General features: G+C 44.2%; 1 protein-coding gene across 2 annotated transcripts; it reads left to right on the top strand.

Annotated features, from left to right (window-relative positions):
• Nucleotides 1–27,720, top strand: cpvl (carboxypeptidase vitellogenic like). Of its 2 annotated transcripts, none has more exons than XM_076280659.1 (13): nt 1–233; nt 592–773; nt 1,128–1,246; nt 3,332–3,446; nt 4,437–4,495; nt 14,742–14,821; nt 15,259–15,325; nt 15,882–16,004; nt 16,388–16,519; nt 22,632–22,730; nt 24,402–24,575; nt 26,353–26,535; nt 27,139–27,720. In XM_076280659.1, the coding sequence occupies exons 2-13, from the start codon at nt 593–595 to the stop codon at nt 27,241–27,243; spliced, it is 1,437 nt and encodes a 478-aa protein (XP_076136774.1). In that variant the 5' UTR covers nt 1–233; nt 592; the 3' UTR covers nt 27,244–27,720. The 2 variants fall into 2 exon arrangements, with proteins under 2 accessions (XP_076136774.1, XP_076136773.1); XM_076280658.1 differs by having other exon boundaries at nt 1–238.

Genomic DNA, 27,720 nt, shown 5'->3' with positions numbered 1-27,720 from the left:
CACAGCAAAGCAAATTCTGCTGACCGTGGATGAGAGTTTCAACCTCTGATCAGACATGAGAAGCTTTAAAAATGGAAACAACCCTGAAATCACATGACCTGCTGATCCAAACACTTCAGATCATGTGACTAGTCTCGCAGCTGCAGCGTGATTTCACACAGTTCCCCAGTGCGGACGAACTGTTACTGCGCGGTTTCTCTACCTAGCCTACTGCGAGCTCGGCCACGGAAAAGGCAAGGTAAGGCTCTCAAACTAACTACAAAAGAGAAATGATCACTTAGCACATTCAATCATAGTCTGGCAAGTGTCGATGTTGGTTTGTATTGTTGAGTAGTGCTCTTGCATTTGTAATCTGTGTATGTAGGCTAATTAACTTGGCGACACAAGTAGCCTTCTTGTCCTTGACATAAGGCTTTAACGGTAAGACAGCAAACTGCATCAGTCTCTCGGGCGGAATGCAAGTGGCGGATTGATGTATGATTGAACAGCGTAACCCTACCCAGCCCAAGTCTCCTGAGGCGTTAACTTTACAGATATCGCGTCGCCTCCTCACCCTCTTCTCCCGTGTGTCCCCGTGCTGTCTGTGCGCAGGATGCTGAAGGAGACCGTCTGTCTCCTCGCTCTGCTAGCGCTCGTGGAGCCGGTTCGGTCCAGGGGATGCTCCAGCTTCTTCTGCCGAAAGTCCCACCGCGTGAGCAGCGGCAGCGGCGGGCCGGACCCCGGGAAACCCCTGTTCCTGACGCCCTATCTCGAGGACGGGCGGATAGAGGAAGGTGAGCGGGGTTTTAGTCACTGTTTAGCGACCTAATTATCTCCTTACTGGGGACCTTCAGTTGTCAATAGTGAGTATTTCCTCTGTTTAGTCTGACTGACCAGACAATACGTATTTGGCGATATGATGACCTTGTTGGGCAGATCAGCCACCTGTCAGCATGTCCACTGAGAATCTCCTGACTGAACATGCACGCACGCACACACACACACTTTTGGATTTCTTGGCCTTTTAGTGTGTGCAGTCCTCTGGCACACAGCAGCCAATGTGGCAACCGGACACTTTAGAGGCTGATCAGAGACAGATGTGTTGAGTCAGTGTTGTGTGTGTGTGTGTGCGCGCGCGCGCTCTGCAGCCAGGAAGTTGAGTCTGGTGGGCCCTCTACCTGGAGCCAATGTGAAGAGCTACTCGGGGTACCTGACCGTCAACAAGGCCTACAACAGCAACCTCTTCTTCTGGTTCTTCCCTGCACAGGTAACACACACACACACACACACACACACAAATTATATATATGGAATATATCTCATATTAGTGTATGGTGTGAAGACAGTGTCTTCCTCTGGTTCTCTCTCAGTAATGCATAGCACACACACACACACACACACACCACACACACACACAGTCTCTCTCTTGACCAGGGCCTATAGTAGACTGAAAGTCTGATATACAGCATACACGGAGTTAGTGGGGGGGCAGGGGGAGCACTGCCCCCCCTGGTGGAAACGGGTAATTGCATTGTTTCAAAAATTAGTGAAATACGTCTGGCATGACCAGATATTTTAAAAATAATTTAAATAACACAAAACAACAATATAAGGAACGGGGTGCGGTTGATAATGGGAGCAGCCAGGTATTCTTCTCTTGCGATCCTTCACATCGAAAGCGACATTACGGCCAACCTGACGAGGCATGCAGGACGCAAAAAACGAAAATTACTATTGCACTAGTATGGACATCTTGCCGTGCCAACGTTGCAATAAAGGTTGCCCAAATGCCATGTATATAAATGTCCTGTCAGCTTACTAATTGATTTTGCGTTGTGTGTAGTTTTTGACTTTTTATTCCACTTTGTTTAAACAGCAAAGTGGCGAAGCCTTGTTCACCTGTTGGAACTGGCTGGTGAATGTGACGCGCGTAGGCCTGGCTAGATACACCATGACCCTTTTTGTGCATCTAGGCCTACTGATCGCTGTGGATTACTTTTTTTCGTGTCATTGGATTACAGCAAAATATGAATATCTATGTCTTAATGTATAATGGCGTGATTGCGCTTCGTTTCTGCGTTTGGAGAGGCATCAGACTGTAGGTGAACACTTCCTTTGATTCTTGGAGTTCTCGCTATGATTTAGGTCTGCCCTGCACTCAATAGCCTACAGTTTGGAGTTTACTTACTTTGCCTTTGTAGAATCGAATTTGAGTTTTCAATGACTCGTTCTCCTTAAGCTAAGCATACATGAACCGATTCATCTTGTTATTTAAAACTCCACTCTGCATGCCAGCAGCACTCTTGAGGCGTCGGAGGTTTAACGTTCCACAAGCACAGCTAAGCTAGCTGGCATCCGTTACACTAGGCTATATAGTTCGTTTTTAATAGCAAACAGAAATGTCAAGATGGCAACAGGTCATTACATTCTTTAATTGACAAAATATGATTGTACAAAACATTTAATCAATGTGACGCAAATGAGGCTAGAGGCGGTGGATTAATTTATCAAAAGTGAGCAGCAACCAGACTCTATGGGCTAAGCCCCGAATGTTTTCAACTGCTAGGCGACACTGTCTATTGCGTTTCAAGGCAACCGTGCTGCATTGGATTTCATAAGGACGAATTGTTAAATTGTTACAATGTAATTATATCTTTATTTAACATGTTTGTTTTCTCCATATGTGCTCATACTGTTTTTTTTTTTGTCTGCCCCCCCTGACTCGAATGTCAAACTCCGCCTATGATATACAGTGGTGTGTAATGATAGTCATGTGTAGTGTTTTATAGCCATGCAATGTATGTGTCTTTGAACTTTATTACTGTAGACGTGTGTGTGTGTGTGTGTGTGTGTGTGTGTGTGTGTGTGTGTGTGTGTGTGTGTGTGTGTGTGTGTGTGTGTGTGTGTGTGTGTGTGTGTGTGTGTGTGTGTGTGTGTGTGTGTGTGTGTGTGTGTGTGTGTGTGTGTGTGTGTGTGCGCGCACAGTCTTATTGACATGCAAGGTATGTGTTTCATCATGGACAGGATTGTGTGTCCTTGAATGTATGGTTCAGTCACATAGTGATTTATAGGACGTGTTTTATTGTAGGCATGTGTAAGTCCAACCAATACATGCTGAGTGGGCTCTCACACACAGCAGTCCCTGCTGACGACTGGCCTTTACGTACACTTGTGCGACCTTGGTGTTTTTGTATTACAGAGTGTGCAGACTTATGTCATTGATCTGTGTATGTGTGTATTCTGCTTTTACCTTAAACAGCATACAGTGGACCATTCATACACCAATCACAGGGAATCATTTTTGTGTGTGTCTATGTCTCTCTGTGTGTGTGTGTGTGTGTGTGTGTCACAGGAGAGGCCTGAGTCGGCGCCCGTGTTGTTGTGGCTGCAGGGGGGACCTGGTGGCACCTCCATGTTTGGGCTGTTTGTGGAGCACGGCCCTTATGTGGTGTACCCCAACATAACCGGTGAGAGACCAGCACTGACTGCTCATCCCCACTCTTCTGTGTGTGTGTGTGTGTGTGTGTGTGTAAATATGGCCCTTACGTGGTGTACCCCAACATAACCGGTGAGAGACCAGCACTGACCGCTCATCACCACTCTTCTGTGTGTGTGTGTGTGTGTAAATATGGCCCTTACGTGGTGTACCCCAACATAACTGGTGAGAGACCAGCGATGACCGCTCATGACCACTCTTCTGTGTGTGTGTGTGTGTGTGTGTGTGTGTGTAAATATGGCCCTTACGTGGTGTACCCCAACATAACCGGTGAGAGACCAGCACTGACCGCTCATCCCCACTCTTCTGTGTGCGACCCCCGCATAATCATACACTACCCCCTTCCCAATCAGGGATGAAATCACAAAGTGTCTTCGGGGAGAGAGATTGTGCAGGACCAGGAAGTGAACGTTATCAGGGTTTGTGTTTGCATTGTAGGCGAAAAATAGTTAGTTAAAATATTGCAGGAAGGGTCAGGCGGGTTTGTGAAAAGGAGGCCTTCCTTTTCTGTGTGTGTGTGTGACTGGTGAGAGACCGGCATTCACTGCTCCTCACCGATCTTTTTATGTGTACTTCTTGAACTAGTATTAAAAAAAAGTGTAGTGTTGTGCATGGTGTTGATGTTTGTTTGTCTGTTTGTTTGTTTGTTGTCGGTTCATAGTGTTGATGTTTTGTTTGTTTGTTTGTTTGTTGTCGGTTCATGGTGTTGATGTTTGTTTGTTTGTTGTCGGTTCATGGTGTTGATGTTTGTTTGTTTGTTGTCGGTTCATGGTGTTGATGTTTGTTTGTTTGTTTGTTGTCGGTACATGGTGTTGATGTTTGTTTGTTTGTTTGTTTGTTTATTGTCAGTACATGGTGTTGATGTTTGTTTGTTTTTTCTCAGTACATGGTGTTGATGGTTTGTTTGTTTGTTGTCGGTACATGGTGTTGATGTTTGTTTGTTTGTGTTTGTTGTTTACAGTGGGCCTGAGAGATTACCCATGGACCGCTCACTACTCAGTGCTGTACATCGATAACCCGGTCAGTGTGTGTGTGTGTGTGTGTGTGTGTGTGTGTGTGTGTGTGTATCCGTCTCTGTGTGTGCGTGCATGTGTACATTCTGTGAACTGATAACCTGGTAAGTGTGTGTGTGTGTGTCCATGTTCTGTGCATTGATAACCCAGTGAGTGTGAGTGTGTGTGTGTGCATTCTGTGCATTGATAACCTGGTGTGTGTGTGTGTGTGTGTGTGTGTGTGTGTGTGAGTGAGAGAGTTCTGTACATAGATAATCTGGTTAGTGACTGTGTTAATGTGTGAGTTTTAGCAGCTGTGTACCTGCCTGGTGTACTGTATTTTCTGAATGGTTCCTTTATTATTAAGAATTAGAACATTCTTTAGGGAGGTGTGTGTGTGTGTCCCGAATTATGGGAATATAATTTAGAACACTGACTATTTTGGCAACTTGTCTCACCTTCTTATCAAGCCGCCGCGCGAGCCGGGGGGATTTCGGACGCACGTTCAAACAAACTTAAATATTCAAATTCCAACAAAAATAGGATCTTCTATCCTTCTAAATACAACCTAAATATATTCCAAAGATGTATGCGTGTATCAATGTAAGTGTAAACGAAAAGCTTCAATGTTGTTTTGTAAGTTGTTACTGTAGTTCGTGAGTTCGTGTTCGTGGTCTATGTTCGTGGTCAAAAAACTATATCGCTCCCAACTGTGTCTAGCGCTTCTTCACTAATGCGGTCACCTGCCAGGCCTCACTTCCTGTGTCCATATATAGGAGTTCCTGGTGGTGTCATAAAGCAAAGTAAAAGTGCCAGCAGGGGGAGGTAAATTTCAATAAAATAAACTTAAGCTTAAATTGGCCCTAACATACCGGCCCCTAATTGTGAGCCAACATGGAGAACAATTATCAAAAGGAAGGAGCCAATTAAAGTTCAAAGTCTAATGTCCAGATACATTAGTCTAAATTTAAGTAACGTTATTTTGTTGCAAGTCTCAATAGACTCATTTTATTTGTGATCTTCTGCTTCCATAAGTAGGCATAGTTTGCTCACTGGCCTTTCAAGGATGCAGGGCTGTAGTCAAGACCACCTTTGTCGAGTCCAAGACAAGTCCAAGACCAGGACTAGTCGAGACCAAGTCAAGACCGAGTCCAAAGAGGTTCGAGTCCAAGACAAGACCGAGTCCAAAAAGGTTCGAGTCCGAGTCAAGACCGAGTCCAGGATAGGAAAAAAAGTCTTATGCATGACAGTATCAAGACAATCATTTTGGGTTATTATTATTATTATTATCTAAAAGCAAAAACAGTGTGAACACACCCAGGATTTGTAAGTGCAGCCATTCCCCTTCTCCAATATTATTATAGGGCTGTCAAACGATTACGATTATATATTTTGAAATGAATTAATCTCGATTAACCGCAATTAAAAAGTTCCTAAAGACAAAAGCTTCTTAAATGGCATATTAAATACAACATAAATCACAAAATGAATGAGTAACCACAAAGATAAAAGTAAAACACTTTTATATTATTTAAATGATAATACTGACACAGTAATTGTGTTTTAAAGTATTAATTTCTTAAGAAATACACATTTGATGCTGTTTTACTCATTTGTAAATGGTGCACTGTCACTTTAAGCCCATTGTGGCCACGTTCTCTTAATGATCTTTTTTTTACCAGCTCCATTGAAATATAGCCTATAGCTAGTCCACAAGCTCTAGTATTGTTTGTACCACATGTATTGTACAATATTAACAATGATAAGCATGATATTAAGTTGGTATAAACAGCTTTCATTCCTTTGGACATTTTCTGTTTGCAATTAAAAGTGAATGATGAGCCTGAGCCAGTCACCTAGCTAGCTGAGTGGAATGTGTTTCAATCGGCATAATATGTGCTTCATGTAAACAAATTATTGAAGACTTCAAGACTCACCAGTTCCATTACACAAAGGCAAAGACAACTCTTCATATTTTTGTCCATTTTTCTAATCACAGTGAGTGCAGCCTACATGTCAAAGTGCCCTGGCTCTCACAGTTTACAACTGGTCAGTAGTGGAAATCGGATAAATCCGCAATCTCCTGTAATCTCGTCTTTGTTGTCTTCCTTTTATAAGTTTCTTATATTAAAAAGGAGATATCAATTATCATCAACAACGACAAGCCAGCTGGAGCCTGCCAATCGTTTCTCCCTCTCGTGTGCGCTCAGACGCGCTCTCAATTAAATGGAGTAGCATACGTTCAAGTTGGATCTTAATGGAGAGGACCCGAAAAGTATCATTTTTATGTAACTGTTGCTGTTGGTGCATTTTGACATTGTAAACGTTATCTAACAAGAGTTAAACGCAGTTTGCAGTAAAGCTACTATCTATTGGCTAAATGTTGGTTCCTCTTCATCTTCAGCTAACTCCACAGACAGTAAAATAAACTCTCAGGCTTGCGATTTTAGGTTTTGCGGCTTCCGTTACGTGACATCAGCCCCCCACAAAGGTAAACACTATTGCGTTAATATTTTGTAACGCATTATGTATTTCAAAATGAATCGCGGCGATTAACACGTTAATTTTGATGGCCCTAAAGACACCTGGACTCAGTCGAGACCAAAAGCCATATTTGGCAAGACCAGTGGCCGAGACCGAGACAAGACCAAGTCCAAATACTAGCGAGTCCGAGACAAGTCCGAGACCATAGAAAAACGGTCTTGAGTCCGGACTCGAGTCCAAGACCGGACTCGAGTACTACAGCCCTGCAAGGATGTTTGCTTTGGTCTTCACTAAAACACTTCGCACTAGACCTTTTGATCCAGGTAGAGATTTGACCACTCTGCCCAGCTGCCAGGAGTTCCTAGGAGCAGTTTCATCCACAATCACAACCAGGTCTCCGGTGGTTAAGTTTCTCCTGGGTCTGTTCCATTTGATTCTCTCCTGCATGAGAGGTAAGTATTCCTTTATCCATCTCCGCCAGAAAAGGTCTGATATGTATTGCACTTGTCTCCATCTTCGCTGGGAGTACAAATCTCCTTTCTGGAAGAGTCCTGGTGGCATGACAGGTTTCGATTTCAACTGGAGAAGATGGTTCGGGGTAAGAGGTTCCAGATCGTTTGGGTCACTAGTCACTGTGGTGATGGGTCGGTCATTCATGATGGCCTCAACTTCACACAGTGCTGTTTGGAGAGCCTCGTCATCCAAACGCTGTTCTTTCAGAATAGAATAAAGAATCTTTTTGACGAGACGAATCAACCTTTCCCATACTCCTCCATGATGTGCTCCTGAGGGGGGATTAAAAGTCCACTTCACTCCTTCCTTGAGTAGTGCATGTTGGATTTTGGAGTGATCAATTTCCTTCAAGGCCTCTTGTAACTCTCTGTTTGCACCAATGAAGTTAGTGCCGCAATCGGATCTGATGCTTGACACAGGTCCTCTGCGGCAAATGAATCTGCGTAAAGCATTGATGCACGAGTCAGTGTTCAGGTAACTCGCCACTTCAAGGTGCACTGCACGGCAAACGAGACAAGTAAAGATCACCCCATAGCGTTTTACCTGCGACCGGCCCCGCTTTACCTCGATAGGCCCGAAGTAATCTACCCCCACATGGGTGAATGGAGGTTCATCTGGGGTTATGCGGTCCTGTGGCAAATCTGCCATCTTCTGCTGTTCCACCTTGGTTTGATATCTTTGGCAGAAGATGCACCTTTTTATGGTTTTCCTAGCCATGGCATGAGCACAAGGTAGCCAAAATCTTTCTCGCAGTTTGGCTAGCATGTGACTTCGTCCTGAGTGGCCTACTTGCAGATGGATTTGCTGTAGGATCAGTCTCGAGATGTGCGAGTTCTTTGGAAGAATTACTGGGTTCTTCATTTCACTAGGTAAGGCTGTTTTGTTGAGCCTACCTCCTACTCTCAAGATACCCTGGTCCAGGGTTGGGTCCAGCTTGCGGAGAGTGCTTGTTTTGGCACATGGCTGCCCTCGCTTGAGTGAGTTAATCTCCTGCTGGAAAGCTTTTCTTTGTTCAAAGTGGATAATACAATCTTCCGCCTCCTGCAGGTCTTCTACAGTAAGTCCTACTTTTGCTTTGGACTTTAGGTCAGTCTGAGCGGTTCTAGTGACTCTACGTAGTTTCTGTTCTTGCAGAAGTGCCCGAAACTTCAGCATCCATGCTACAGCTCTTTTGAGTCTGTTCCAGTGTGAGTAATACTCAATTAGCTTGCTTAGTGGGCTCTTCACTTCTACAAGCAGACTATTAACCATCATTTCTTTTTTCACCTCGGGATCATTTGACTCGATGGGTGGAAAATCTTTTAGCGCATTTGGCCATTCAGTGTCTGGTTTAGCAAGAAACTCTGGTCCTTGGAACCATCTTTTGGACTTCAGGAAACCTTCAATGTTCAAACCACGTGAGACGTCATCAGCCGGATTTTCCTTAGAGCCAATGTGCCGCCACTGGTCTTTGTCTGAAAGTTCACGGATGTCTGAAATCCTATTGGCCACGAAGGTTTTGAATCTTCTGTTCTCATTTCTTATGTATTTTAGCACAGATTCGCTGTCAGTCCAAAAGACTGAGGGCTCCAACTCCAATTCCAGTTCTGACCTCAGCAGTCAATCCATCTTGGCTGCAAGTGTTGCTGAGGCTAGCTCTAATCTTGGGATAGTTACTTGCTTCAGCGGTGTCACTCTGGATTTCCCCAGAACAAGTGTCACATGGATTTCACCCGCTCTGTTGGTCAGTCTTAGGTAGCTTACACTGCCGTAACCATTTTCGCTTGCATCACAAAAGTGATGCATTTGCGCCTTTTCAACTTGGCCAAAGTTCTTGGGCTTTATGGATCTGTTGATTTGAACATTGGACAGTCGCTCCAGTTCAGCAAGCCACTTCTTCCAAGGTGTGAGGTAAGTCTCTGATATGCCATCATCCCATCCGCACTTCAGTTTGCAGAGGCCTTGGAGGATCTGCTTTGCTTTTAGGATGAATGGTGCCAGGAATCCTAAGGGATCATAAATAGAGCTGATGACTGATAGGATACCCCGACGTTTCAGGGGTCTGTTCTGGAGAGTGATACGAAAAATGAAGGTGTCCTTTTCAATATTCCATTGAACTCATAGAGCTCTCTCTAGTGGCAGCTTATCTCTGTCCAGATCCAGTTCTTTGATCTGCTTCGCCTTGTACTCATCGGGAATGGAAGCAAGCACAGAGCGGCTGTTGCAAATCCACTTTGTGAGCTTGAATCCACCCCGAGAGCAGAGGTCTCTAAGGTCTTTGCAGAGGGAAATGGCCTGGTCTTCTGTTGCCACAGACTTAAGACAGTCATCGACATAAAAGTTGCGTTTGATGGTCCTGCTCACCTCTTCAGCATAGCCGTGACCATGGTCATCTGCAGTCTTGCGCAATGCGAAGTTGGCACATGTTGGAGAGGATATTGCTCCGAATAGGTGGACGGTCATCCGATACTCCTCGAGGTTCCTTGATGTGTCGCCGTCTGGCCACCACAGGAATCTCAACAGGTCGCGGTCATCATCATGGACACAGACTTGGTGAAACATTCCTTCTATGTCTGCCATCATAGCAATGGGTTCTTGGCGGAACCTTAGCAGAACGGCGAGGAGAGGGTTAGCCAGGTCAGGTCCTTGAAGTAGTTTATCATTGAGGGATGTTTGTTGGAATGTTGACGAACAATCGAATACCACTCTAAGGGTTTTCTTCCTTTTGTGATACACTGCATGATGTGGGATGTACCACACTTTTCCATCTTGCCTCTGAAGCCTGTCCTGTGGCACCATCTCGGCATAGCCTTTCTGGATGACGTCAGTCATGAAGTTTCTGTAATCCAGAGCATAAGTTGGATCTGATTTGAACTTTCTGATCAGGTTCAGGGCTCGTTGCTTGGCAACGTCATGGTTGTTCGGCATCATGATATCTCGGTCACGCAGTGGAAGTGACGTATAGTAATGTCCGTTCTTGAGCATTACTGGGCTTTTGGCACTCTGCATGAACTTGAGATCTTCAGCAGACATCTCTTTCTTTTCATCATATTTCCTTTCGGGAAAATCATGATTGTACTGCTGTACCAGTAGATCCTTCAACTCAGTCACAGAGATGTGGTTTGCAGTTAAAGTCGGCAATCTTGAAGACTCCTCAGCAGTGCAACAGTTGAGTGGTCCATTGATCACCCATCCAAACACCGTCTTGACTGCATAAGGGCCACCGTCTTCGGCATTGATAATCTGCCATGGTTCAAGGGCTCTTGGGGTATTGGCTCCTATAAGAAGATCAATGTCTGCATCAATCTGATTTAGCTTCACTTCTTTCAAGTATGGCCATATTGAGATGTCCTGAGTTGCAGCGTTTTGTTTAGTCACTGGGATGGCATCTTGTGTGTAGACTTTAGGGAGTTCCAAAAAGGTGTTCCCATCCAGGTTGCCTACTTCCAGTCCAGAAAGCTCGTAACTTGAGACAGTCTTGATCTGCCCCATCGTCCGTAGGAGAATCTCAAGTCTTCCGGCCTCTAGCGTTCAACTGTCTTCTCAGTCTCTCCGTACAGAACGTCCCTGAACTTCCTGGATCCAGAAAGGCGTAGGTCAGCACGGCCTTGCTTCCCTTAGTGACTTTTACTTGGACCGGCACAATTGACAGAGCACAGTTTTTGCCGGCCCCGGTTACTCCACCAGCTTTGAGGGTGACATGACCGCTGTTGATGGAGGTCTCCTTCTGTTTTACTGGCTCAGTCGGCTTCACTTTGTCTAAATGCAAGATGGTGGGGTGCCTACCTTGACATCTCTCACAGGTCATCCTCCTCTTGCAGTCTTTACTCATGTGTCCTCTCAGAAGACATCCAAAACAGAAGCCTTTGGTTTTCAGAAACTCTACTGTGGCCACATGTGGCTGTGTCTTCAACTTCTGGCAATCCTTCAGGAGATGTTTGCCTTCACAGAATGCACAGGCGGCACAGGAGTCAGAGATATTTTGATATTTGAATGCTTGGTCTTTTGCACATGTTCTGATGTCACAGTCATCAGTCAACACTGCTACTGTTGTAGCAAAGCTACTGCCCTTGCTCCTTATTGGGTTTGGCTGTTTGGAAATGGCTGCAGTCTTGGTCTTGTTGAGGTCTTGAATGTCACCGAACAGAGGGTCCAGCAAGATCTTGGCCTGCTTCTCCATAAAGGCTACGAGGTTATGGAAACGGGCTCTGCGACCTGTTCTTTCCAGGATATCACATGCAGTCGATCTCCACTTTTCTCTCAGTTTGTAGGGCAGTTTGGAAATAATCAGTTTCATGTTGGAGGGTAAATCTAGCTCTTCCATGATCTTTAGGTCTTGCATTGTATTACAGCAGCCTCTAAGATACAGTGCATATCTCTGTAGTTCCTTTCCATCGTCGGACTTGATATTTGTCCATTTCAGGGCCTTATCCATGTATGCCATTGTAACTTTCAGATCATCTCCAAAGTTCTCCTGTAGGAGTCTTTTAGCTTCGCGGTATCCTCTTGATGGATCCATATGGAAGCAGCTTCGGACGAGTTCTCTGGGTTGTCCTGTCGTATACTGCTCAAGATAGTAAAGGTGATCTTGACTGTTTGCTGTTTTGTCTTCAATGCTATATTCAAAGGCACGCATGAATGTTGTAAAACTTAGTGGATCACCTTGAAAGGTTGGTATTTCTCTAACAGGTAATAGTGCTTGCTTATGTTGCAGTACAAGTAAATCAACAATGTCATTCTGTCTTTGAATGACAGAAGACAAATCGTCATAGTCTTGACTTGGCTCAGGCTTTTGACTACCACCTTTTCTATTCAGGTGACTGTCTTTGTCTTGATGCATGTAAAAATGGTCTATGACTTTCTAAGTAGGAGTTCATGCCATCTTCAGACTTTCCTGACTGCAAATCAAAGCTTTCCAGAACCTTTATCTTGGCATCCGATGCAGCGATTTCTGCTTCGAGTTCTGTGGCTTCAATCTTGGAGTCCAAAATCAATCTCTGTTGCTCAAGTGCCTGCTTAGCATTCAATGCTTCCCTACGTGACAACAGTGCAGCTTGCTCAGCAAGAGCTTTCCTATGTGCAGATGTCACTGAAGATGATTTAGATTTACTAACATTAGAAATGCTATCATTTGGATGAACGAAATCTTGTAGATCCCTTGACTCTGGATTTAATGCACCCTCTTGCTGCTCTGATACAGTCACTGGTTCAACAGACTCCTGATCTTCTGCAAGAAATTCCTGTTCATCTGATTCGTCTTGCTCTGCCATTAATTCCTCCCAATCCTGTACCTCTACCAGGAAATCTTCAAATGGTTCTATCCTAGGTTTATACCATTCAACTTTTTCTATTTGTTTTTCCTGTTCAGGTAATACATTTTGCACAGCATCATGGGCATTCTTAAATTCTTCACAAACTGATTGGAAAATGAGAAAATGTTGTTTCACAGCATCAATATCCTTTTCTTGCATTGTCCTTTTAATGTCATTCATTTTGCGTGTACATTTTGCTAATTTGCCTTTTCTGACCTTCTTTAGTTCCTTAATATGCTCATCCATTTCAGCAGAATGAGTATCATCCATAGTGGCCATTAACAATTTTAGGCTTCAGGGACATGTTCGATAGGCCTTTAAATGCAGCGTGATTCACGCAATTCAAACAAACAAACAAAAGTTCCACTAATGAAACCCAAAACCGTATGCTATCAAATCAATTATTTCTAAATTAATGAACACTTATGTTTCATTCACGCTGGCATGCTTCAAAGTTTATATTTTAAAGTACAGTCAAGCACTTCACACGTAGCAGATGAGGTGACTAAAGCACAATGTTACAACGTTGCAGTCTCAACGTTGAAACGTTTCAATTCAAAGCACGCTACACTGTATCAAACTTTCCCGACGTTTATCAAGCACTCAATCAATGAGTCAACGTTATGCTTGTCCACATAAAACAGTCAGAGTTCGGGTGGGTTATCGCGTTACGACCCGACGAAAGTTTTCACCATCAGCAGCCTTCTCCAATGCAGCAGGTGTCCTGATAACAGCGTTGAATCCGTGTGGTTTATCCTCCGGTGTCGATAATCCAAGACGGAATGCTTTCCTAATCCTTGACAGTTTTTTGACTTTATTTTGGCAACTTGTCTCACCTTCTTATCAAGCCGCCGCGCGAGCCAGGCCGGGGGGATTTCGGACGCACGTTCAAACAAACTTAAATATTCAAATTCCAACAAAAATAGGATCTTCTATCCTTCTAAATACAACCTAAATATATTCCAAAGATGTATGCGTGTATCAATGTAAGTGTAAACGAAAAGCTTCAATGTTGTTTTGTAAGTTGTTACTGTAGTTCGTGTTCGTGGTCTATGTTCGTGGTCAAAAAACTATATCGCTCCCAACTGTGTCTAGCGCTTCTTCACTAATGCGTTCACCTGCCAGGCCTCACTTCCTGTGTCCATATATAGGAGTTCCTGGTGGTGTCATAAAGCAAAGTAAAAGTGCCAGCAGGGGGAGGTACATTTCAATAAAATAAACTTAAGCTTAAATTGGCCCTAACACTGACTACTGTCTGAGAAACACACACACACACACACACACACAGAGAGGGGCTAAACCAGAACCAAGAATCTCACCCAGAACACACACATGCCAGCCAGGTGAAGTTATTTTACACTTCCACTTGAGTCCAAGATGAGACCCTCTTCTCTGTGTTTGTGTCTGTGTCTGTGTCTGTGTGTTTGTTTGTGTCTGTGTGAGTCCAAGATGAGACCCTGGTCCAATTTCATTATTTGTATGATTAGCTGCTTTCAGACCTACATGTAAGTCCGCATGTTCTGCGGATGTCAAGCGGTTGGGCCGTATATCTGAACAACATACCGGTAACCGGCCATTTGTATTTCCGACTGTTACATTACTCCCCTCCTAGTATTTCCGACGTACAGTATGTAAACGAGCTCGTGTCTGAACGAAGCGAAGAACATGCAGAGATTCTGTTCATGTGCGTGTTCAACTTGTTCAACCACGCAGAGATTCTGTTTATGTGCGTCGGTGTCGTTCACATATAATGTCAGCATGTTAGCATCATATCTGAATCACCCGAAGGGTCGGACCTCCACTTGACAAAGATCTGCATAATATGTTATACTGCGGAGGTTGTGTCTGAAAGCAGCTATATTAGGTTCAGTTAAGCTGGAATTCAAGGTTTGGTCTGATACATTCTTTTGTGTGTGTGTGTGTGTGTGGTGTGTGTGTGTGTGTGTGTGTGCACATTTCCTCTTATATCCCGTCCTGTGTGTATAGGTTGGCACAGGGTTCAGCTTCACAGATGATGACAAAGGCTTTGCCCAGAATCAGGATGACGTTGGGAGGGACCTGTACAGGTGACTGCCCCCTTTTGGCCAGCCAGAGGCCGTGCACTGGGCACCTCCTGCCATTTCAGTCTCTGTGGATGGAATGTGCCTTTAGCTTTTTAAAGCTGTGTGTGTGGTGTGTGTGTGTGTGTGTGGAGAGAGACTGTATTAGAGTGACAACCTACAGTTATTTTCATTGTTGATTAATCTGCCTTGTTTTGTTCACATGCTAAAGGTATTGAGTTCATTGTCATAGAGGAGTTAGTAAAACTGGAAATATTGAAATTTAAGAAGCTGCAATTGAAGAATTTGAGGTCTTTTTCTTAAAAAATGACTCAATGCAATTAAGTGCTTACCAAAACAGTTGGCAATTAATATAAGTATTTAATTGTTTGCAGCATTAGACTGTGTGTGTGTGTGTTTGCAGCCCTAGACTGTATATAATTATTTTCTTTGGTTTCCTCTAGTGCATTGATTCAGTTCTTCCAGATCTTCAAAGAGTATCAGGCAAACGACTTCTACGCCACAGGAGAGGTGTGTGTGTGTGTGTGTGTGTGACATGTCTTTCTGAATTGGTTCAGAATTTAAGGTGATGTGAGAAACCACACTAGTGCCCCAGTAAGCTCTCTGTCTGTCCAGTTCGTCAGATAAGATGACCTCATCAGAATCTAATTCAGTCAGTTTCTTGAGCGTTTAGGACTGCGATAAAACCTACAGGTTAACCTAGCTCAATTAAGGCTGCGATAAAACCTAGAGGTTAGCCTAGCTCAGTTTAATCTGAGGTAAAACCTAGAGGTTAGCCTTGCTAGGTTTAAACTGAAGTAAAACCTAGAGGTTAGCCTAGCTCAGTTTAATCTGAAGTAAAACCTAGAGGTTAACCTAGCTCAATTAGGACTGAGGTGAAACCTAGAGGTTAGCCTACGTAGCTCAGTTAGGATAGGAGAACATTGCATTTGCCCAGTAGGCTGCAGGACTAGGGACTTACTGAAAATTTGCTTGGATTGGGTTAGGTTTGCCTACTTATGAGTCAGTTGTTGGCAGTTTAATCAGCTATAACTTTGTGTGTTTGTGTGTGTGCACGCATGTGCAGTCCTATGCAGGGAAGTATGTGCCAGCCATTGGATACTACATCCATAAGAACAACCCCTCAGCCAAAGTCAAGATCAACTTCAGAGGCGTCGCCATCGGCGATGGACTGTGTGACCCAGAGCTGGTAGGATGTGTGTGTGTGTGTGTGCGTGCATCCCCCCCCCCCCCCTGTCCCCTTTCTCTCTCTGTAATGTTGTCCAGTTGAGAAAAAAACATACATATAGAAAAAATGATATAAACATGAAAAAGTATATAAACATGTCACAATTTCTTTCCTTCTCTTTCTCTACCCCCCTCGCTTCTCTTTCCCCTCTCATTTCTTTCTCCCTCTCTCTCTCTCCCTCTCTCATTTCTTTCTCCCTCTCTCTCTTCTCTTCCCCCTCTCACTCCCTCCCTCTCTCTCTCTCCCTCTCATTTCTTTCTCCCTCTCTCTTCTCTTCCCCCTCTCTTTCTTTCTTTCTTTCTTTCTTTCTTTCTCTCTCTTTCTCCCTCCCCACCTGTCTGTAGATGCTGGGGGGTTATGGGGACTTCCTGTATCAGACGGGGATGATTGATGAGCAGCAAAGGGAGTACGTGCAAAGCCAGACAGACAGAGGAGTGGACCTTATACAGACGCAGCAATGGGTGGAGGCCTTTGAGGTACACACACACACACACACACACACACACACACACAGGCAACTCCAGCAACTTGCACAGACACACACACACGCGCACAGACACACACACAAACACACAGGCAACTCCAGCAACTTGCACAGAAACACACACACACACACACAGGCAACTCCAGCAACTTACACACACACACACATAGGCTTGGGTATCGAATATCGAGTATTGGTTGGAACCGGGACTATCTTTGCGATTTTCCCGGAATCGTTCAAAAGTTTAAATTTCGATTCCTAGTTTCGATTCCCAGTCCGCCGACCGGAAGAAGAAACGGCTGAACACCACACCAAGCGCATAGTTCATAGAATTAAAATTCATGGAGAAGGTCAGACTATTTCATTCAAAAGCAGGGTTCCCTCGAATCCTTAAATAGTCTTAAATACAACTGAATTTTCAAAAGAGAGGTATTAAATGTGCGTATGGGACCGCCAGCGAGTGCAAGAGAGCGAGTGATGTCTCAATCCAGTTTTGTGTATTTAAAACGCAATTGTATAAGTGACTAGGCTATTAGGCTACGGGAGGAAGTGTAGTGGTTGCAGAGTGAAGATGTTTTTCACGGGTGTGGTTAAAGGTGTGAAAACGGTAATAATACAGTAGGCCTATGTACAAAATAATATGCCGTAGCTGAGGCCAGAGAGATATACAGGTAGCCTACGTGGAATGAGGAAGCCTACGGTAGAATGAGCGGGAGAAAGAGCGATAGGTTGGCCATACGTTCGGATTTAGGCCGGACATATTGATTTTAAAAGCCCTGTCCGGCGTCCGGCACAGCCTCAAGCCGGACGCTCATTTGTTCTCCTTTTTGGAGTTGCGCTTGGCATCTAAAATCGTTGCTCGGATGCAGCATCGTTTCACAAACTATGGACACGAAGACTGCTGCTCAAATTATGTGCAGTGCGTCGCAATCAGGAGGAAATACTGTATGTTAAGTTGATTATGTTTGCATCTTTCCAGCGTGTGTTGCTGGCCTAGCCTGGAAGAAAATGTTATAGCCTACCTGTAATATCTGCCAGCAGCTTGCTTGCCAGCGTTTCCCAGTAGGCTAGGCCTACTTAGCAAAAGTTGTGAACTATAACCGCATATTTTTTGAATGTCGGCGACTGGCTACATAAAAAAAAAACGTGCGTTCATAATACGTGCGTGCTTAAGATGAAACCAGCAGTTTTCAGCAGGATCACGCGAGGAGGACCTGTCTCTTAATTAATTTAAAACAAGTCAATGGTTTTACGATGTTTCAGTCAAGCTTTGGTTGGTTTAGATACAACTGGTATGCAAAATGTAAAGTAGTGGATTAACTTTAATTTGCTGTGCTGCATATTGGACAATAGATGCACATAGTACATTATATAAAGTAGGCTTATTAAAATATGTAAATAGCTTAGTCTAACTTTGACAAAATATTGAAGGGAATCCAGTCCAGTGCACATGTCTTTGGCAAGTAGCCTAGGCTACTACAGACACAGGTGAAGAACAGTCAGCCTCAGCAGTAAGCAAAACCACAGCCAGCTTCAAAAGCAAGCAGCCCAGACCCTAAAATTGGGCATTTATAGCTTTGAAGGTAATTCACACACAATTATTTTTCTTTCGCCAAAATATATTTGGTAACTTCTGTAGACATCCAAAATGGAGTGGGGGTTAAAATTAGTAGGGGAAAAAAACTATTGCATAAAGTCATATATATCTTTTTGCCGTGGTATAGTCTTAAGTTTCATTTAGATGTCTTGAAAAGGTCTTAAAAGTCTTTAAATTTGCACTTGGAAAATGTGCAGATACCCTGAGAAAGACCGTTGGTTAGCTTGCTCATTTAAAATATCCTAAACTTTTTTTGACCCTGCCTCTTAAAAAAATCGGAATCGAGAATCGTTAGGAACCGGAATCGAAATAAGAAATCGGAATTGGAATCGGAATCGTTCAAATTCAAACGATACCCAACCCTACACACACACACACACACACACACACACACACACACACACACAGGCAACTCCAGCAACTTGCACAGACACACACACAGGCAACTCCAGCAACTTGCACAGACACACACACGCACGCACACACACATACAGGCAACTCCAGCAACTTGCACAGACACACACACACTCACACACACACACACAGGCAACTCCAGCAACTTGCACAGACACACACACACACACGCACGCACACACACATACAGGCAACTCCAGCAACTTGCACAGACATACACACACACACACACACACACACACACACACACACACACACACATACAGACACACACACACACAGAGACACAGGCAACTCCAGCAACTTGCTGCTGAGTGGGCGTTGCTAGCTGGTAACCAAGGCTATGTTTCGCAGGTAGTTGCTTCCTAACATGCTAATGCAAAGTAGGTGGTTGGCAGATAGATTGTGCGTCACCATTGTATTTTTCTGGTTACAAAAGCTGTGTTTTTAGATTTAATAGTGCTTATTTCTCACTAACCTTTACAAAATATAAACACACACCCTGAACGTATTTCTTAGTGCAGGAAAAACTGCTGTCTATTAGTTAGCTACACCATCTTGAATTATTTTTTCATGTTATGCTTCAGTTTAGCATTAACATAAAATAGACTTCTTGTTAGGGATGTCCGATATTGGCTTTTTTGCCGATATCCGATATGCCGATATTGTCCAACTCTCAAATTTCGATTCCGATATCAGCCGATACCGATGTCGATATGTGGGTTATTTTTCCTCAAAACTAATTTAGGTAACATCACATATCTCCTGTTATGGAATTAACACAACATGCTTAATGTTATTGTGATGCCCCACTGGATGCATTCTTGAATGCAACAAGGCTTTCCAAATGTTAACATTGTCTGTGCAAAATAAGAAAAATACTTCAACTTAATTTAGGGAAAAAGTGCCATGTTTATTTTTTTTTTTTTATTGTCTCAAACAACAGTTTGGATTACACTCTCCCTGAGATAATCTTGACAATGCCCACAACAAATAGGGCAAATTTGACTTCTTCACATGATAAAACATTGTACCTGAACAACTATGTGCAACATAGCAGAATGTAAAGCCAACTAAAATAACAGGCATAGTGTATGACAGGCTACCCTTTTTCTGTGTTAAATGAGCCTGCATTTGTAGGATGCTTCATGAACTGTTTCTTTAACTAAAACTCAATCACCTTAATTGAATGAATGCACAAATATGAGTCACGGGTGTCTGTTTTTACAGACAAGACAAACCCTCACTCTAAACCCGTCCTTCCTCATATACAGATATCTAGGCTATATTTAACATTTATTTTATATTTGGCCTGTTATGAAATCATGTATTGAACAATTTAAGCACAGCTCAGCTTTAAGAAACTCAGCCTAGATGCATGCTTAGCATTTTGTGATCATGAAGGCTACTTTCACAAACTCTTATAGTCAGCTGTCCTCTGATTTACCGATATCTAGGCGACATTTGTAATATTTGTTTTGTATTTGGCCCGTTATGAAATAATGTGGAACAATTTAAACACAGTGGGATTAGTCTGGAACGGCTAACTGTACAGGGGACTGCTTTACACCTTTCTGTTCGGTAAGGTCTGCTGTTTATTCTGATATATGGTTTGTCATGTGTTAAACGAAGGGTTCTGAAGTATTCCACCGAGATGAATGGGTAGGGAGATGGACGCAAAACCTTCGGTAGAATTTATGATTAAATTGAATGATATTATTTACTTTTCTCGCGAACCGTTCACCACAGCAATTAGCGGCTAACATCGATTAAAAGCTGAGAAAAAGCTCTTTCGTGTTATACTTGTGATGTCTGTGTGATGAGTAGGATGGGTTAATTTGGACGCACTTTCTTTCTTGCGCTGTCACTTTCTCCACTGCGTAATTTGGCCATAGGCCATAGGCTAAATATATATCGCTATTAGTAGGACGCAAAGCAGAATATTTAAAGAAGGGGGCACCAAGGCCACCGTGGCCTGTAAACCTCTGATTTTCAAAGGGGCGTCACGGCCAACGCAAGGGGCTACTACGGCCACGAGCAAGTTTGTTACTGCAGCCATCCACGCTTGTTTGCATAGATATATACACTAGATGTCGCCTTGACTACTGCTGTTCATTGGAACGAATGCGTCAATCGAGACGCCATCTTGCTTCAGTGATCCACTCCTCTATAATGCATTAGCGTCAATCTGGGCAAAGATCTAGCGAAAATAAAATCACCATAAATCGTCAAAATCTCAAGCAATTATCTAATTTTTTGGGTTGTTCCAACTGACAGGCATGTATTTATGGTTGAGTCTAGAGAAAACTAAGCTTAAGACGATAATAAAGATACATTTTACCCGTCTAGCCCCATAGACTCCCATTCATTCTGCACTAGCTAGCGGCGGCCCCTAGAGGAACAATGAGTAAACTGCAACCAGGTTCGATACAATGAAAGTAAACAGGCTCTTCGTAGACAGGCTCTGGTTGAGGCCACATACCCCTCGTCTCGTTTACTCATGTAAGTTGTAATCTCACCAGAAGTTGCTGTATATCTGTAGAACATTTACCTCTGCTACTACATAGGCTACGCCAGTCGTTACTTTTATATGCATGGGTCAGTGCCATGGGCAAACGAGATGTAGCTGAATTCATAAATGACAAAGCCATGAAAGAGGTGATTTTCTTACGTTTCAACAACAAAGAAGCCGATCTGCCATCATTGTGAGAAGTTCCCAAATTTGTCGCTAATCGCTAAAAAGGTTTTCTATCGCTGGGGATGGCCAAACGTCGCTAAATAGGTAACGCTGACAATACAGGAGAACTAGTTTAGCGCTTCAGATCCCTGTACCATGATGGCGGCGGTGTTGACGCATGCTGAGAAGCAGAAGGCGACATCTAGTGTATATATCTATGGCTTGTTTGTATGCTTCAAGACGCAGATTGATGAGGTCATCATCTGTGCGCCGGTAAACGCTTCAGGAGCGCATAGGCACTATTTGTGTGTAACGCAAGCATTATGTTATCGGTTTTAAGGCAAAAAAAATCCGATAACGATATTAACAGATATTACATTTTTATGCTAATATCGGGCCGATAATATCGGTTGGCCGATATTATCGGACATCTCTACTTCTTGTCTATTTTGGCCCTATCTAGCCGGTGAAATAATGACCCCTTGTTGTCTGTTGTCTTTGTGAAAAGCCCAGTCCTATTGTCTCTTCTAGCTAATGTGACTGCAGGGCAGTGTTTCTCAAAGTGTGGTTCGCAAGCTATCCCGAGTGGTCCGCGAGCAGACATGGTAAAATATAATATAGATGATTTTTTCACAGTATTGAACCAACTTGTATGTGAATCCAAACAGTTCTGCAACACTGCCCATGTAAGCTATGCCAGTTTAAATCATATGAATCCTCTGACACAATAAGCAAGGTGGTCAGTGAGTAGGCCTATTGTGTAATATACTGTTGGTCTGTTGGACTAGGTCTGTAATCTGTGAGGTATTTTTTACTGGTTAAGTGGTCTCTGGTCTGGAAAAAGTTTGAGAAACACTGCTGTAGGGTTATACAGCAGCAGCAATGGGTGGACACACAGACACACAGACGAGAGAGGGGCCTTGGTGGGTCCTGACAGACAGCACCATGTTGTGCACATGTTCAATTCTGCTGAGATCAGAGCAGTTCATCAGTCGCAGCTGAGGGCGCCAGTGAGCTGTCCATTGGTCAGTTGAGTCCTGTGCTCACACACTGATATTAGTTGAAGGAGAGAGATGCCGAGTTATAGACACTCGAGTTATATTCAAATGACTTTATGCATGCGATCTGAAGAAGGCCAGACTGGCTGAAACATTATCCCCTCAATAAAGTAATTAGCGTATAACTCTGGGTATGCAGCATCTCTCTCCTTCATCGAAGTTTTATTCCTAGTTGTCTGCACCTCGATTTTGGTGTGCGTTTGCACCTCTCCTTCCACACACTGATATTAACCTTCAACTTTCAGATCATATGGCCCGAAACAATTTTGTGTGTGTGTGTGTGTGTGTGTGTGTGTGTGTGTGTGTGTGTGTGTGTGTGTGTGTGTGTGTGTGTGTGTGTGTGTGTGTGTGTGTGTAGGTGTTTGACAGCTTGCTGAATGGGGACATCCTGCCCTACCCGTCTTTCTTCCAGAATGCCACCGGCTGCACCAACTACTATAACTACCTGCAGTGCCAGGTAAGCTGAACCACACACACACACACTACACGGGCAGAGCCAGGTGAGCTGAACCCCACACACACACACACATAATACACACACACACCTGCAGCCATCTATGCACATTACACTGCAGCCTGTCACCTCACACACCTGCTTTCCACACAACTGCATACACACACAGACGCACACACACACACACACACACACACACACACTAGGGATGGGCATTCAATTAAATTTTCACACACCCACACACTAGGGATGGGCATATTTATTTAACTTTTTATAAATAAAAAATGCAATGAAAATGCAGCGTGTTTTTCCTCGATGAGATCTTTATTACAAGAACAAGTTGTGGCAGTTAAACTGGACGTTCGGTTAGGCTGATATTAAGCGCTGCGGTGTTCTAAAGCAGCGGAACCTGCAGCTGTGAGCCGGCATTCTTAAACAGAGACCCTCGTTTGTTCCAAACTAATAAATAATAATAATAAAAAGAATCATGTTAAACAATAACTTAACCAAAAACATATTAATACTTGGATGTGACAGGTTTTGTCAAAATGTAACTCAAAACTAGGCTATCCAAGACACGGAGTCAAGAAAGAGGGTGATTAGCCTACTGTACCTAACAATTAATTACGCTACTAAACAAAGCCTCATAAATGACTAGTAACTCACATACAACCTCAGCATCAGTCTACTGATTTTTGTTGAGAAAGATAAGCATGTTGATATGATCTGGGGTCAGATGCGACCGCAACCTGGTGACCGTCAGTCCAGCCGCCGAAAACACAGGGGATTGACGTTGCCAGGATGCACAGGTACCTCTGCGCTAATTTGGTCAGCCCAGGGAACCTTATTCCGCTCCTCCGCGCTAACTAGCACAGCCTGGGGAACTTTATTCCGCTCCTCCGCGCTAACTAGCACAGCCTGGGGAACCTTATTCCGCTCCTCCGCGCTAACTAGCACAGCCCGGGGAACCTTATTCCGCGCTAACTAGCACAGCCCGGGGAACCTTATTCCGCTCCTCTGCGCTAACTAGCACAGCCTGGGGAACCTTATTCCGCTCCTCCGCGCTATCTAGCACAGCCTGGGGAACCTTATTCCGCTCCTCCGCGCTAACTAGCACAGCCTGGAGAACCTTATTCTGCTCCTCTGTGCTAATGCAGAGGTGATGCTAGGTGGAGACTTAAAGCAGGATGCACTGCCGCCGACATTAACCAGGGTCGGATGCACTTTGTTTAAGTGGTAGCCTACATCATTTGAGTCGTGGCCGTGTCGTACTGCAGTCCACTGCAAACACTGCGGTGCATGTGGTCCCACACCACACTTCGCTGTGACCTCTTCATGATTACCTTTGAAATCAAAACGGAAACTCGCAGGTAACTGAGTATGGCGTCAAATATTGCCCCCGTGTGGTAAAAAAGTTTAATCGCTGCCACACAGTGAAATTCATTTCATTGCTTCAAGACTCACTAGTTTAATCGACAACAAATTAACGTGATCAACGAAATTCTTAATGATCAATTATCGATCGTCGATTAATCATGACCATCCCTAACACACACACACATACTACACTAAACTAGATTACACCGTCAGAGCCAGGTAAGCTCAACGACAAACACACACACACACACAGTTGTGTTCTCTCTTTCACATAAACACACACACACTTTTCTGTAGGAGCCAGCAGATCAGGAGTACTTTGCAAGTTTTGTGACGTTGCCGTTGGTGCGGAGCAGCATCCATGTGGGGAACCTGACGTTCCACGACGGTTCTGAGGTGGAGAAACACCTGCTACAGGACGTCATGAAGAGCATCAAACCCTGGCTCGGGGTCCTCATGGACAACTACAGGGTAAAATCACACACACACACACACACACACACACACACACACACACACACACACACACACACACACACACCTGCTACAGGACATCATGAAGAGCGTCAAGCCCTGGCTTGGAGAACTCATGGACAACTACAGGGTACACACACACACACACACACTCACCAGACTCAAATGGACACACATACACAATTGACCTGTCGCTAAGCCCTGCCCCCCATTGTTACCGTGTGAAAACTCGGACAAACAAACTAAACTTGATAAGAAATACATTGTGGACAATGGCAGCTGACAGTATATGAAAGCAGGCTTTGAGGACGTTTTGGTCGATAAAGGATTTACTTTCCTCCAGAAGCTATCAAAAGGGACTTAATTATGCTATGGAGGGCTGTATTCAAAACTTTAGAATACATACAAGGTGACAAGCAGTTGTGGCGAGTAGCCGTGCAAATTACCGTGCAAAAACCACTGACGTTAATGCTAGCTAGCTAGCTGGTGGAAGATTGATACTAAGATATGTTAGGTTACGTTAATATTTGATGTAGTAAGAATATAGTAGTTGGTTAATGAGCATTTTCATCTTGGGATTTAACAGGGAACCTGTGCCCACGTTGTTGGCTTAGTAGCCTACATTACGTCGAGCTGTTGCAAACGCGAGAGACGTCCTGTAGGCTACTGTTGATGAAAATATACCCCGTTTTTTAGCCTCGGGGTACCAGCTAACAGTATTACACGTCCCCCATGCAAAACGTTTGTCCATGGTTATCCGTCTGGGTTTTTTGAGTTAATAAATAAATAACCATTAATTTGTCATTTTATGCCTACTCCCTGTTGTTTCCTATGGAGTTGTCCGAGCTGATGTCCGAGTCCCGTTGAGGCTGGACTGTCATTGGCTCATCAGCGTTCTAAGGGTGGCGCTTAGTGACAGGTCAATTAGACATTAGGCTCTCACATTGACAAACATTAACACACTAGCACATACACACACATAAAAACACATAAAAAATTCATTCTCAGTTAAAAGCCACTCACACATATACACACAAACATGACTGACAGACCAGCTCATGCACTCACACTCACACACACTGACTTATTTACCATTAGTACACTCACTCACTCTATGACTCAGTGTGTGTGTGTGTGTGTGTGTGTATGCTGAGGTGTAATGTCCTCTTATCCTAGAGGCTGCTGCGTTCTTCCAAGCAACATTGTCTGTCACTGCCGTCTACACAGCAAACCACACGATCCTCTTTTGTGGTTCCTCAATGGTGGAACGAGTTGGCCGTTGCCGTCAGAACAGTGGCGCCCTAGCCTGGCCACACCCACCTAGAGCTCCTCTCAGGGAAATGGTAGTCTGGGACACCATAGTTCACTAACATTTTCCAACAGACCCCAAAAAGGGCCAACCAATCAGCGATGAGATGGGATGACGCTATAGTTTTGAAATCAAAAGTGGCTGTAGTAAACCGTAGTAACAACGCTTGCAAACATCACAAATTGAAGTTGGAAGAATGTGTACATTTATTTACAGTAAAGGTAGGCCCACATACAGTGTTTCCTGACTGCTGATGCTGTTTATTTTCAGTTTGTAAAGTTTAGCTAAAGTAGGAAGTGATTTTAGGAATCCCTGATCCAATGATCTCAAAGTTAGTGTGTGTGTGTGTGTAGGCTAATCTCTCTCTGTGTTTGATCAATAATTATGGCTGCCCCAGTGACTGAGCTTTGTGTGTGTGTGTGTATGTGTGTGCGCGTGTTTCTGTGTGTGTGTCTGTGTGCGCAGGTGTTGATCTACAGTGGTCAGCTGGACGTGATCGTGGCCGCCCCTCTGACTGAGCGGTTCTTGCCCACCGTCAACTGGACCGGAGTGGACGAGTACAAAAAGGCTGAACGGTTCCCGTGGCGACTGCAGCCTGGTGACCCTGAGGTGGCCGGATACGTGCGGCAGGTCGGAGAGTTCTTCCAGGTGAGAGCAGGGAGAACATGGCCACGTTCAATTTTTTGTGTGTGTGTCAGTGTGTGTTCAGACACATCACAGTATGGTCCAACTTAGGTGAAGTGTGTGTGTGTGTGTGTGTGTGTGTGTGTGTGTGTGTGTGTGTGTGTGTGTGTTACCCGGCTCAAAGGTAACAAAGAAATGGGGCAGGAGACAGTGCGACAATTCACATCTAGGGTTTAATTACATGAAAACATATCTAATACAAAAGGACTTTTAACAACAACAGGACAAAACACAACGCAAAGCTCCCGTCGCTTCTCTGGAAGGCCAGGCCAAATTTATCCGGCAAGGTGGGACACGCCCCGTACGCTGGCACACCCCCTATCCCGGGACACACGGGATCAGGCCTACGAGAGGAGAGGCAGACAAAATAAGTAGAACACAGCTGAGAGGCCAAAGTGGCCGCAACTTTGTGTGTGTGTATGTTTGAGGGAATGTGTGTGTGCGCTTTGGTGTATTTGTGCGTGCGTGCGTGTGTGTGCGCGTGCGCGTGTGCGTGCGTGCGACTGAGATTGAGGCCTTGTTAGATGACCGCTCACACTCACCAGCCTTCCTGTCCCCGTCTCTCAGGTGATCGTGCGGGGGGGCGGGCACATACTTCCCTACGACCAACCCCAGAGGTCCTTTGACATGATGGACAGATTCCTCTCCACTAAGGGCTTCTCTGCTAACTGATGCGAAGAGGAGGGGCAGAGTCCAGGTGCCTTAAGCCTCCTCCCACCCCCACCTGTGTCTCTAGAGGAAGCCACTGGCGCTGATTTAACTAATGAACTTGTAATCATACACACACTCACACTCACACACAAACAGACATCACTGATGCGTATACGACTCTTGATGACCTCATCACTGATGCGTAGGTGCTTGCTGATGACCCATCAGTAGTAATGTGTTTATGCAGTAGGATCTGGAGAGCAGATTCCCAAGTCCACATTGTTCTGTTTGCTCTGAGTCAAAGTGACTCAAGTGTGTGTGTGTGTACGCGTGCATGCCGTGCGTCTGTGTGTGCGTGTTAAACAGGTTTGTGTGTTGAGGAAAGACCGGTGTGTGTGTGAGTATGTATATGAGAGTGCATGAGTGAGTGAGAGATACATGACGCTGATGATTTTGCTGTATGATTTTAATAAAGACGTCACTTTGACATTTAAAAAA

This window comes from Alosa pseudoharengus, unplaced genomic scaffold (assembly GCF_046254945.1).
Source record: "Alosa pseudoharengus isolate Yale_2024_CS ecotype anadromous, Long Island Sound unplaced genomic scaffold, YU_APseudo_1.1 YU_APseudo_1.1_scf_12, whole genome shotgun sequence".
NCBI lineage: Eukaryota > Metazoa > Chordata > Actinopteri > Clupeiformes > Clupeidae > Alosa > Alosa pseudoharengus.
This window is presented reverse-complemented; position numbering and strand designations above follow the sequence as displayed.